Source organism: Apteryx mantelli, chromosome 6, assembly GCF_036417845.1.
Source record: "Apteryx mantelli isolate bAptMan1 chromosome 6, bAptMan1.hap1, whole genome shotgun sequence".
Lineage (NCBI taxonomy): Eukaryota > Metazoa > Chordata > Aves > Apterygiformes > Apterygidae > Apteryx > Apteryx mantelli.
In genome coordinates this window covers 49,939,278-49,952,140 of record NC_089983.1, presented here as the reverse complement: position 1 = coordinate 49,952,140, position 12,863 = coordinate 49,939,278, and the positions used below count along the sequence as shown (strand labels likewise).

Sequence of the window (12,863 nt, the reverse complement as noted above, 5' to 3'; positions counted from 1 at the left end):
GCAAAAGTCCAGATGTCAGCCAAGAAGAGCGCAGGTTCATCTAGCAAGCCCAAAGCTTGCAAAAGTCCAGACGTCAGCCAGGAAGAGCGCAGGTTCGTCTAGCAAGCCCAAAGCTTGCAAAAGTCCAGACGTCAGACAAGAAGAGCGCAGGTTCATCTAGCAAGCCCAAAGCTTGCAAAAGTTCAGACGTCAGCCAGGAAGAGCACAGGTTCGTCTAGCAAGCCCAAAGCTTGCAAAAGTCCAGATGTCAGCCAGGAAGAGCGCAGGTTCGTCTAGCAAGCCCAAAGCTTGCAAAAGTCCAGATGTCAGCCAGGAAGAGCGCAGGTTCGTCTAGCAAGCCCAAAGCTTGCAAAAGTCCAGAGGTCAGCCAGGAAGAGCACAGGTTCGTCTAGCAAGCCCAAAGCTTGCAAAAGTCCAAACATCAGGGGAAAGGGAAAAAACCCATTAATATACTAGCTTGCAGACAATTACCTTATATCTGCAATTGATCTGGTGCCGTTACGTCCTGCTTGTGCGCACAAGCCCTCGTGCTTTCTTCTCTCGGCCTGCTGCGGGGTTCTGGGGCCGGCGACCTGCTGCGCCACCTCTGCGCGGTGCGGGCAGGTCCTCGGCGGCGGCTCCTCGCAGCGAGCACTGACGCTGCCCTGCGTCCCGGCCGGCCAGCCGCGTCCTCGCGGGTAAGTGCGAAACCCACGCATGCCCAGCCGCGACCCAATGAACAGCTTGGCTACCGAGGCGTTTGCCAAAGCAATAAAAAGTGGACTGGATAAAAGACGAACACACCGGGACGTTTAAACCGAACAATTTTTTAAAGTTTAATAGAGCTTTAGATAAAACTGAGCTTGCAGTATTAATGAATACAAGAGTTTCTGTTATTTTGTATAATTCAAATAAACTTGTACATTTATACAGTTATAGACTGCATGCCAGAAAATGCATTTAGTTATTTTAATTTGAATATGTACAATTTACAATATAATTCAAGCATAAATTCAGCAGTAGAGAACACAGACCGGCTGTGCAATCAGATGACCACTTTTTCTTAGCGTAAGCGTTAGGGCTGGGTGAAAGTGTTAATTAGAGGCAACAAAAAGTGACCACACTGATCAAAATGAAATATTAACGAGAAATAACGTCCTAAAATGAATTACTAAAGAAAGTCATCATCCATGTTCGTACTTCCACTCTTATTTATGAAAGACACATATTTTAACCTTAACGTACGTAATACACTGCAACACAAGCCACAAGCCTCAGAAATCATGCGTCCAGCAAGGACAGGTGAATATTTTAATTAAAAAAAAAAAATCAAGCTTTTGAGTTCATCATAACTGAACATTTTCTGCGGAATTAATTTAATAAAAACAAGAATACTTTCCCAGTGTTTCGCATACTTTCGGAGTATTTTTACACAGGCTGCCGAGTGACTCGCAGTCGCTCCAGCTGCCGACGTACTTTGCAGGTCCAGACTCCTGCCCGTCCCCTATTTTTTAGGCGGCAGAGCACCCGCGTGCTCGTGCCGCTGGGTGGCGGCGCGCGGGCAGGCTGCCTCCCCCGCGCAGCCCGCCGCGCGCAGACCTGCCGCACGGGGGAAAGCCTGCCGGCAGGGCGCATCGCTTGCACGTGCCGTTCGCTGAGCGTTAATTACATCAGGCTGATGGACTGATTAATTGCCTTGGCTTTCTGGTTCGGGGCTCGAGGTGGCATTTGTTACTGTGAACGCCCCGCAACTGAACCTGGCCGGTTTTGCTGCACTAACAGGAGAATTGCACGTCGTGCAAAAAAAAAAAGTCGGCCGTATTTTACAAGACCGCCTGAGCAAGTGTCAGCAAACGGGGGGAAAAGGTTCGGATTTTCACCTTGCGACATTAGAAACGCGCTCGCCACGCACCTAGAGCACAGTACCATACGCAGGGAATCACACACACGCGGCTCCCCGTCACGACAACGTGCAAAGGACTTCAGTTCAGCCACAGGTGTAAAAAGCATGCAGTGCCACTCAAAAAGTATTATAAACCATGGAAAAACTCTGGAAGTGCGTATAAAGTCCGTACGTATACAACTGACACCGTATACTGCCACTTCCAGGGAAAGCACTGAGCCACGACTGTGCCAGAGGCAGCTCTTCCGGCAATGCCGAATTTCTTGGTTCTTGCTCCATGAGATCATTTATCACGAAAAGAAACGACTTTTCCCAGGGATCAGGAGACCCGTTGTTAGCTCGGCAGCGAGCGGGAACGTTCGTTCGCCTAAGACGGTCCCCAGCCCTTGGGGCCAGCGCGGGACCGAAGCGAGTTGGAGGAGAACGTGGCCCCTCCGGAGAGCCGGATCCCCCCAGCCAACCCGCCGCGCAGACCCACGCGCGCGCCGGGGCCGTGGAAATCCCGGCACAACCCCCGGCACGGCCGCGGTCCGAGCAAACGCCTGCTCGGCGTCACGACGAAACGCTGCTGCTGCCGCCGCCGTGCTCAGCTGCCCTATTAGCCTCAGAAATCGAGCATGTGCCGCTGTTGTAAAATGGTTTTCTAACTTATATTAGCAATTGCGAAAGGAACTCGTTTTTTAAGTAAGTTTTTGCTAATTGTAACATCTAAAGTGTAAATTTAGTTAATTTATTTTTTTTCCCCTAGCCTTAATAACTCTTTTTAAAGCAGCGCCTTATGAAATACATTTCAACTTTTTCCACTAACCCAGAGGCAGGAAAAAAAAACCCAAGAAAATATTAAAGCAAAACAGAAGCTAGCGGTTCATTTAAGGCTAGCAGATTTGGTGTTAGGAATTAACCAATACGTATAAGCCTTCTTTTAAGGAAAAAAACCATGCACCGTAACTACTTTGTGGAACGAAACATCACAATCTACAGCAGAAAAAAAATAAATATTTTTTCAAATCAAGTTATAACTTACCTGAAAGTTACCCAACAACTCGCGTGTCTTACCTACTACTTGCTCTTCGGCAACAGAGGGGCGAGGAGCGCCCCGTCACGTATCCGTCAGGCTACGCAGTATAAATACAGCAGGAATCATGCCATAGAACTATATGCAGAAGTTGCACACTATTATTGCATGCGTGTTGTGCTACTACATGCCGGGCGGCGCGGCGCGGGCGCCCCACGGAGCGGGATGCGGCGCACGCGGATGCTCGCGCACGCGCGCCCCGCCGCGCGGGGAAACACAGAACTCAGCACGTACACCCTCTGCGGAGGGCCCGCTCCCCCCCCGCCGCGTCCGCCGGCGGCCCCAGCGCTCAGCAGCCCCCGAGAAGTCCGGTGGAGTTATGTAAAGCGGTCGGAATTCATTTTCCTCAGTTTGGGGGGAAGGTTTCCTTCCATGCGGCCGCCGCCGCCGCCGCCGCCTCCCGACAGCTTCTGCAGCTTGGGCGGCAGGTCGGCCACCGACTGGCTCATGGGATCCGAGAGCATCTTGGCCGTCTTGGAGACCAGTTTCTCCTCCGAATTGCCGGGGACCGAGCTGATTCGCTGCAGTTTCATGGGCAAGTCGCCCATGCTGTAGGCCTTCTCGGAGGTCGTCGAGCTCATCCGCAAGAGTTTTTTGGGGAAGTCTTCCCGCCCGGTTATTTTCTGCAGTTTTGAAGGCAGTTTTGTGCCAACCTCGTCGAGCCCGTCCAGGCACTCCACGGAATTATTCCTCTCCTTGCTGTTGCTCACGGCGGGGGCTATCAAGGGCGAGGACATCAGCAGCATCTCCTCTTGCTCCTTCACGCTGTAAGGCGGGGTGGGGACCTCGAACGTCGCGTGGAACTGGGAGTAGTCGACTTTAAAGAATCCTTCCTCCAAGGAAATAACCGGGAAGAACCGATGACCCCAGAGAACTTCGTCCTCCGTGTACGACGTCCTGGCTTGGCACGTCATCCCTGCGACGATAAACACGAAAGGAAAACCATCAGCGGCGAGGGAGGAATTCTGGGTGCACAGAAATCTTGGGGGTTTTTTTTGAATATTTCAAAGAAATGGATTTTATGTTTTTAAATGTATAAAAGACAAGACAATGACATGTCTACCATTTACATACGGTAGCTATTAAATTGTCATCTTCAGTGTGAAAGGAGCCAAAAATAGAGCAAGGAGCATAAATGCGTGAATAATTCATGTCTGTTATTATGGGCAGTTCTGAAGGTGCTGCTGACAAAGAGAAAATACACTGATAATCCTGGCATTAAATTAATAAGAGCTGCTAATTATAAATAATGCAAAGTTGGATTTGTCAGAATCTTAAAGTATTACTCAGTTATTCCACATAATCATATTCATGAACGTATATACAAATATATATATCCAGATGCTACACTGTATGCATTATATGCACAAACCAAACCCATATTAATGCATTTCAATACATCAGAGAGCAGTAAGGATTTGTACTATGAAATATGCTTATTTCTCTTTAAGTGCTTCAGTAGCAACCTGTTCACAGATCCATAATTTCCAGGCTGACTTCTAAGCTTCATAAAACTAACATTTAATTCATTCTACCTGGAAAATCCATCCTCGTTTTAGTTGCCTTTAAGTCAGGAGCAAAATAAAGGAAACTCATGCAAGCACAAGCAAACCAGCAGGGAGTCCATAGCTGGGCGGGGGGAGCGAGCACATGTTTGACGACGTTCAGCCAGAAGAAGAAAACGTCACTGCGCCGTCACGTTACTGCTAACAGAGCCAAAGTCTGAGTTTGTCCCAGCTACCGCTACCGCTGCTGAGCGTGCCACCCGGCCCCAACGGCAGCCTTCTGCTTAATTCTGCGCTGGGGGGAAGTTGGGCACAGCGGGGTGCAGTGGGGTGCAGTGGGGCGCAGCAGGATGCAGCAGGGTGCAAGGAGATGCAGAGGGGTGCAAGGAGATGCAGCAGGATGCAGCGGGGTGCAGTGAGATGCAGCGGGGTGCAGCGGGGTGCAGTGAGATGCAGCGGGGTGCAGCAGGGTGCACTGGGATGCAGCAAGATGCAGCAGGATGCAGTGGGTGCAGCAGGATGCAGCAGGGTGCAAGGAGATGCAGCAGGATGCAGTGGGGTGCAGCAGGATGCAGCGGGGTGCAGAGAGATGCAGCAGGATGCAGCAGGGTGCAGTGGGGCACAGCAGGGTGCAGCAAGATGCAGTGGGGTGCAAGGAGATGCAGCAGGATGCAGCGAGGTGCAGTGAGATGCAGCAGAATGCAGCGGGATGCAGCAGGATGCAGCGGGGTGCAGTGGGGCACAGCAGGGTGCAGCAGGATGCAGCGGGGTGCAGTGGGGCACAGTGGGGCGCAGTGGGGTTTGGCAGGGTGCAGCAGGGTGCAGTGGGATGCAGCAGGGTGCAGCGGGATGCAGCAGGATGCAGCGGGGTGCAGTGGGGCACAGTGGGGCGCAGTGGGGTTCAGCGGGGTGCAGCAGGGCGCAGTGGGATGCAGCAGGGTGCAGCGAGGCACATGCACCCTGCAAACGCCCAGGCCGGCACTGGGCCCCCCTCGTACCCACGTGTAACACAGTATTTTACACCTCAGGGTGTTTTTCATTCGGTCGCCGAGTGTTGTTTCCGAAGCGAAGTGGAAACGATTGCATACCTAATGGATTCGGAGAAAAAGCCCCGATTTGGGGACGAGGGTAATTACCCTGAGCACGTCCTCCATCTGCGGCAGCGGCGCCGACGGGCAGCAGCCCCCGCCACCGCTGCTCCCCGGCCCGGCGCCGCGCCAGCCCTCGTTAGCAAACGAAAACCTTAACGATGCAGGGGAAGGGTGAGCGCCGCCGTGGGAAGGAGGCCGGCAAGCCAGATGGCTGCTTAGCTCCGGTGACCCGCGCTGTAGATAGCAGATTACTCAGCATGCAAACCTCTCCTTACAGAACCGCCGATCATCGGCAGCGCCGCCACGCCGCCAGCGCCGGCGGGGAGGTTAAAATTACACCTGCTGCACCCTCAATTTATTTTAAAATCATCAGCCTGATTTCTTTCTTTCTTTATTTTTTTAATTAATGCACCACTTGCGTTCAGCAATGCAACATTTAGCTGCCCCAAACGCCCCCGAACGTCCCGGGGGTCGCCGAACCCCGAGCGCCGGCGGCAAGAAGAGAGCGACTGAATACGGCCGGCGTCAAACAGCCCTGCAGTATCTCATTTTCCTGATAGTCACCAAGTCCCGTTTTCATGATGGAGGACGCAGTACCAACAGAGAGCGAAAACGCTTCAGCTCAGTCCGTTCTGGCCGCTGAAAAGCAGTTACTCCCCTTCCAGGCGCAGAACTCCACCAGCGAAAACGGGGGCAAGTTCATTGCATTGAAGAAGGCATCAGCGCAGGGCGGGACACGCATCATCTAACGCTAACGCTTAGCACATCAGGTTATTAATGCGAGGCGAATCGTTTTTCCTTTCCTTTTGTTGCTACGAAAGGTTCTGTTTTTTTTTTCCCCTAAGAAGTCATTCATCAGCAGAATATGAGGCCAACAGATCCTTCAACGTCTTCATCATGTTAATAGACCTGTTAAAATTTTACCAAGTTGTCCATATTATTAATACTCATTTGCTACACAAATTTAAATTCTCTTTTGGAAGCAAACATACTGTACGCTGCGCATATACCGAAACCCCCATCCATTTGTCAAAGTAAAAGGTTTAGACGCATTTTGCTCCTCACTCTTTTAATACACGCTTCCATCACAAAGTGCTCTTCAGGGCTGCGAGCTGCATACGCTCAAAGTGCACGTTAGCAAAGCTCTGGCTGAATACAAATCGCCATAATGCACCTGAAAAATAGGTACGCTCGTGCACATATTCCAGCATGGAAAACAAAGCAAACGTCCAAGAAGAACCTATTATTTCAAAAGCACGGTGTGCAAAACCACTGCTTACTCTATTAAAGGGAGGACGTTTTCAGACGGAAGCACTCTGCTGGTGCTAAAACATGCTGTTTTGTCTCAGGGCCCTCTACGCTTTCCAGAAGCAAGGGCAGATCTGGAGGGTGAGCGCGGGTTAAACACATCCATGGGGTTTCTGGAGAGCTATAGGAAAGGGTCTTTTCTTTTCTAGCAATCATGCCTTTTTCTATCATCACTTGCGCTATATGGAAGCAGTGCTATCACTGGAGAAAAATGCATCCTTCTGCCACATTATAAGTTATTAATTACAAGTTATTATTTCTAACGAGGTGGCACGAGCGTGGCACCGGGGCGGCACCAAAAAAGCAGTTTCTGCGCCCAGCCCTGCCCAGCCCAGCTCACGAAGAAACGTCCCTGTGTGTTCCCGGGTGCCTTCGCCACTCGGAAACCTGCGGCCCCCAAACTCAGGGCAGCTTTAAAAATTAACCAGCCAGTAACGCTACACCTATTACTATGAACCACATTAATTACAGGTGCAATCCCAGGCCGGCCAAGGCAAGAGTCAGTCTTGATGTGAGACTTTGCATAAAGCACCGCCGCTTTATTTTGTGCTCTCGCAGGACTGCGGGAATATCTGCAGCGTTAGGAAGGGGCAGGTGCCTGATTCCGTGATTTCCACAGACCCAGATCCGCCTCGGGCTTCCCGGGCTGCAGAGAAGTGACATCAAGGCTTTTTAAAAATCAGGTAAAGACAAGCTGTTTTCTTTCACATTTAGCCAGGTAACAGCATGGTATCCTCATGCTAACATCCAGCCACTCCTCTACTATGGATTTTAAATGAAAATAAATGTCTGAATAGTGTGATAAGCCAGAAAACGGTTGCTCAAAACGTGAGCTCCAAAAGGATTCAACAGTTCTATCATCAGAAAGACATACCGCAAAGGATGCTCTCAAGCCTTTCCTTCAATTTGCATTGCAAGAGTGTTTTTAATGCAAGTTAAAATGACAAACTGTGCTGTGCACAACTGGGAAACGCACAGCCCCGCTCAAGGGTTTCTAAGGGGCTACGAAGTGCGGTAACCTCGGAGAGTCCCCATCTCTCCGGAAACCCCGCACCTTCCGCGGGCGGCTTCGTAGCGCTGGCCCCTCGGGAAGAGTTTTCACCCCGTTTTGTCAGTCTAATCTGAAGCCAGGGGATGTGTGTGCAATGAAACTGGAAGACAGGAACGACAAGGAGGACACGGTTACTGGTGAGGAGGAGGAGGAGGAAACAGGGCAGATGCTGTTAACTCTGAAGCCTACTAATTCCCCGCTGGCCGGAGGGCCCCTCGGCGCTGCCCTCCCGGTGCCAGCAGCTCTTCCTGCGGCATTTCCACCAGACCCAGGCCACCGCCGAACGCAGATTTACTGCCCCCCGTAACAACGCAGCACCCTTTACAGAACGCAACGCTTAATCACCGTTAATTGCTGAAATCCGTACGCTGCTCGAACGAAAGGAGATTCAACAAATTAGCCGTGTATGCAGATAACCACGTCCGCAGAAAGGAGCGCAGAGACCAGGGTGAATCAAGTAACAAAGTGCACATTTATGCAACAGTCAGACGTCAGTCTTATGCTAAACATCTTAATTTCTCATCGCGCTGAATAGCAAACCCAGGCTTCTGCTTTGCTGCTCAATTTAGACGCTGTTTATGCTCCGGTACTATAAATACCTCCCCGGTTTATCCAGGCTGCGCCGTTCTCCCAGGAGCTATCTTGACACTTAAAAAACAGTAGTGACAGCCAAGGTGTTTTTTTTTTTTTTTATCAGCCGGTCCTGTTCTTAGGGCAACGTCTAATCGCTCGCAGGCACGCAGGTTTCCGACGCGCCGCAGGCGGCTAGTCTCGACGCTCACCAGGGCCGCGGCGGGCTGATCGTGCAAGACGCGCGTGTCGAACGAAGCGCCGGGCACGCACCGACGCTGCTCCCACGCGGAGGGACCCGGGAGCCGTCACCGTCACGGGGGCCAACCCGCCCCGCTTTATACTGATCGCTTAAAAAAAAGGGTGGGGGGGGAAAAAAGGGAAAAAAGGGGAAAAGAGCACTGCAGCATGTGGAATGGCTGATCTGTGCTCAGCACTCTGAATTTTGCAGTGGTATTTTCCATATTTTTGGAAAAAAAGGGGCCGGATTCTCAGCTGCCCCAGAAGAACTGTTTAATGCACATTTAATGGCAGTGACTGCCATTTACGCTGAGAATGTGGCCTCGTGTTTTTCTTACCTTTCTTCTTTTCTCCCCCCAGAAAACCATATTATTTTGGAAGGCTCCGCTCGTCCCCTCCTCGCGAGTGAGCCAGGGCGGCTCGCAGCCCCTGCGGCTCCGCGCTCGGAGCGGATTTCTCCGCGGAGCCATCTGCCACGTCCCCTCCTCCGGCTACGCCGCGGAGGGAGCCGCCGGACCCCGACTCCTCCGGCATCGATCCTGCCTCCCGCCAGCGCTGGGGCCCGACGGCGCGTCGTGCAAACTTTTGTTCCCTGAATTACCTTAAAATAAAAAACACGGGAACATTTTAATGATGATGCAAGACACAGAGAATCAAACTGCAGCCCTTTCCTTTGAACGCACGAATTCCTCAGCGGCTCCAGACTCCTCCCGACACCCACCAGACCATATGTTTCCGAAGCTCTGAAACAGAGCATTTTTAAATTTTCAGGTTTTTGGCAGGCCTAAAAAAAATTTGAAGAAGCATTGCACATTAGAGACCTCTCTTCGAGGATGGAATAAGCGTTTGTCTTCATACTGAAAAGCAGGATTTGCTGGCGCTGTACAACACCATGGCATACTCGGTGCTTTTTTCAGGTACACGAGCATTTCTGAATTGCTGCCTTCGGCGTCGGGAGGGTTCACGGGAACCGCTGCAGTAACGGGCACGGACTCCTCCTGCCCCTGACACTTCCCTCCTCCTCCTCCTCCTCCTCCTCCTCCATCGCCAGCAACAGCACGAACAACATGTCTCGGGGGATGGCTGGGGGTCTCTTTTATTTAAATACTACAAGCCTGAAAACTAATTTCTAAGCCACGCGGCTAAAAATAATGTGCTGTTTGGTAGGAACCGGGTCAATAGGAGGCTTCCGCCGTGCACCGCGAGGACAACAGATACCGCCCCGATAACATGCATGTTAACGGCATATATCTTCACGACGCTAAGCATTTAAAAGTATCCTTTCGATATGTAAAATAGTAAATAAAATAAGAGCAGCGCTTAACGCCAGGGCCCTTGAACCACACGCAGCACTCGCCGCGCGGTTTCCCGTTTTAGCTGCCAAACACTTCCCGAAAGCACGTCGGGCATCCAGAATTCCCTAAGACATACACGCACAAATCCTGTCGGTTCCGGGTGCAGTGGCTGCACCCTGTAATCTCCGGATCATGAAGAAATCCTTGGACGCACCATACGCCTTGCTGCCCCTTTGCACAGTGCTCTGTCCATGCTGGACAAGGACAAAAACAAACAAATACATAAAATTACCATCCAGCGGAACTGATGGATGGGTCTTGCTTTATAAAAAGACTACAAAATACCTTTTTTCTTTTTTTCTTTTTCTTTTTTTTTTAGAATTGTTAGAAGACGAAGACCAACTGTCCAAAAGGAAAGCTTGCTAAAACGAAATCCCGGCTCACTAGCACTGTGCAGTACAAATACACGGATTCCACGGTGCATATTTGGGAGAGAAGCGGCCGCGGAGCCCCTGGGCCCTGCCCGGGCGCTGCCGCTTCGCCCTCCCACCGCTGTGCAGACCCGTTCCTTCCCAGCGCACACCTTCATTCCCATTGCATTTGCATTTAAATAAGCAATTTAAATATCGATGTGTTCGTGTACGTTTTATCCCTAGCCGTGGCGGAGGCAGCTCAGCTTTGCCAGGGCAGGAACGGGGCCGGGGGGGAGCTGCCGCCTCCGAGCGAGCCCGGACTTTGGCGAGCGGCGGCACAGCCGCCTCCGGGCTGCTCGGGGCCCCCAGCGTTAGCAGCAGTTACCCGCACGGTCTCGTAACGTTGAGAATTACACTTACTTAATTACGCCAAGCCCCTCAGAGCAGCGTCATCCGCAGAGGTCTGCAAACGTGATCGGCACGGGAGAGCATCCACGCAGCGCCGGAGGAAACCGCCGGCTCCTCCGAAAGGAGCCCGGGCCCGTTTAGGTGCCCACCTAAAACACGCGGTTTTAAATAATGCCATTGCTCCCAGCAGCTCCCACAGCAAGCAAACACAGCTGCAGGAAGACAAACAGAAAAACAGGCCGTACATCTTTCCTGCAAATACACAGCCGTTCATTAGGCTTCATTTCCTGGCAGCAATTTCAGGGTTTTATAAAAATAATATATCTATATGGAGCCCGAAATGCCTGTGACGTTTCAAAATAATCACGACCTTTAAAAATGAGAACACCCTAACAGCGGAATTTTCTTGTTTTCACGCAGTAATTTGTTGATGTTGCTGCTGCAGTTAGCTGCTGGAATATGTATGAGCTACACAATCTAACACAAAATCTATTTAAATTTTTGGAGATAATGAATGTTCATTCCAAGTTTCCTTCCTTCCTTCCTTCCTTCCTTGGAGGCTTGTTGTACATCCTTCGTCATAGACTCGGTACAAACTTTAAACAAATCTGCTTTGCTCCCTTTGATCGGGATTTTTCACTTTTTGGTTTCAAATCACATGTTACATCTCTTTCAAAACCAGTTAGCAAAGAGGCAAAACAATATTCTCACCTCTTTTTTTTTTTTTGTGCCAAAAGCTCTATCTATCTGTGAGCCAAAAATAACAACGCGTATCACTATTTGACTTTATTACCAAGCCGGCAGACACCGCTCCGTCTGCCTGGTTGCGATGCTGCTGAAATACAAAGCTGAGCTGGCAGCACTTTTAAGGATGCCCCTCAGTATTCATTAACAGGAATTCAATTGCTTTGACTTTCCTGAGAGGCGTGAGAGAGCCCCAGGCGCCCGGAGGGACATAACCAGGTTTTGTTCTTCATACCTAAGTGGTCTCCGGCCCCAAGGAGCAGGGAACTAAATTGCCCGTTATCCTGGGTTTCAGCCTTTGAACACAGAGTTCCTGCATCAGAGCGACGCACCCGCCGCCGCGCAAAGAAACCCCCTCCAGCCTGGGGGATGCGGGATGTTATTATTGTCACGGCGCAGCAGACGAAAGACGAAAGAGATTTCGCCCAAAAAAACCCATGAAACTGGTTCACTTTCCATTCATTCTTTAAAAAAAGCGCGGGGGGAACTTCAGCGCTAACGTCGCATACGTGCTGGGCGCAAGGAGTGCGGCACGGAAGCGGGTCTCGCCGCTGCTGCAGACCCGAGCAGGCGCCCGTCGGCCCCAGGAGCGGCGGGTTCCTCCACGCTCAGCCCGCGGCTCCTCCTTTGCACGAGCGTGCCCGCTGCCCGGAGCACGATGGCGAGGACCACGAGCACCAGCCCCGCCAGCGAGGAGAGGCTCCTCCACCGCATCCTGGAGGAGCCAAGGTCCTTCCTCCTCCGTCACCTCCTGCACCAGCTCCCTAGCCCTCCGCATGGACGTCCTTCCTGGACCTACCATAAACCTTTCTCACGGGCTTCAGCGGTACTAGACGTCTGAAGAGACATGAGTTTTTGCTTGGAGCAAGGCGGAATTTTCACTTGGAAGACGTTTTGGCGCTCGCAAGCGAGCCGGGGTGGAAGGGACCAGCATTTGGACGGAGGACCTGGGGGGAGCAGCCCAACGAACGCGCCGGGCTGACGGCTGCCGCTACGACTGCGCAGGACCCCTGGAGACATCCCGATGGCTTGAGACCACGAAGACACTTCGGATGGTTTCACAGGCCTGAGGCGTGAAAGTCACCCTGCCCAAGTCTAAGCCGCTTTGAGCTCCGGTGTCCAGAGCGTAGAGCCAGGAGCTCAACCCACCGCCAACCAGGGCCGGCACGGAGGCGAGGACGGCTCCCGCCGGCCCTGAGCACCGCTGAGCCAGCCTGCCACGGTGCTCTGCAGCTTCGCTCCGCTCCTGCCCTTCCGAGCAATATACATCCCTTACCTCCA

General features: G+C 51.8%; 1 protein-coding gene across 1 annotated transcript in view; it reads right to left on the bottom strand.

The window, feature by feature from the left end:
* Positions 1-809: 809 nt before the first annotated feature.
* The window catches only part of KCNJ3 (potassium inwardly rectifying channel subfamily J member 3), a 60,138-nt gene continuing 48,084 nt past the window's right edge, over positions 810-12,863 (bottom strand). Inside the window, exon 3 of the mRNA XM_067298603.1 lies at positions 810-3,873. Within this exon, the coding sequence (XP_067154704.1) occupies positions 3,275-3,873 (599 nt within the window). The 3' untranslated portion in view covers positions 810-3,274. The remainder of the gene's footprint in view (positions 3,874-12,863) is intronic.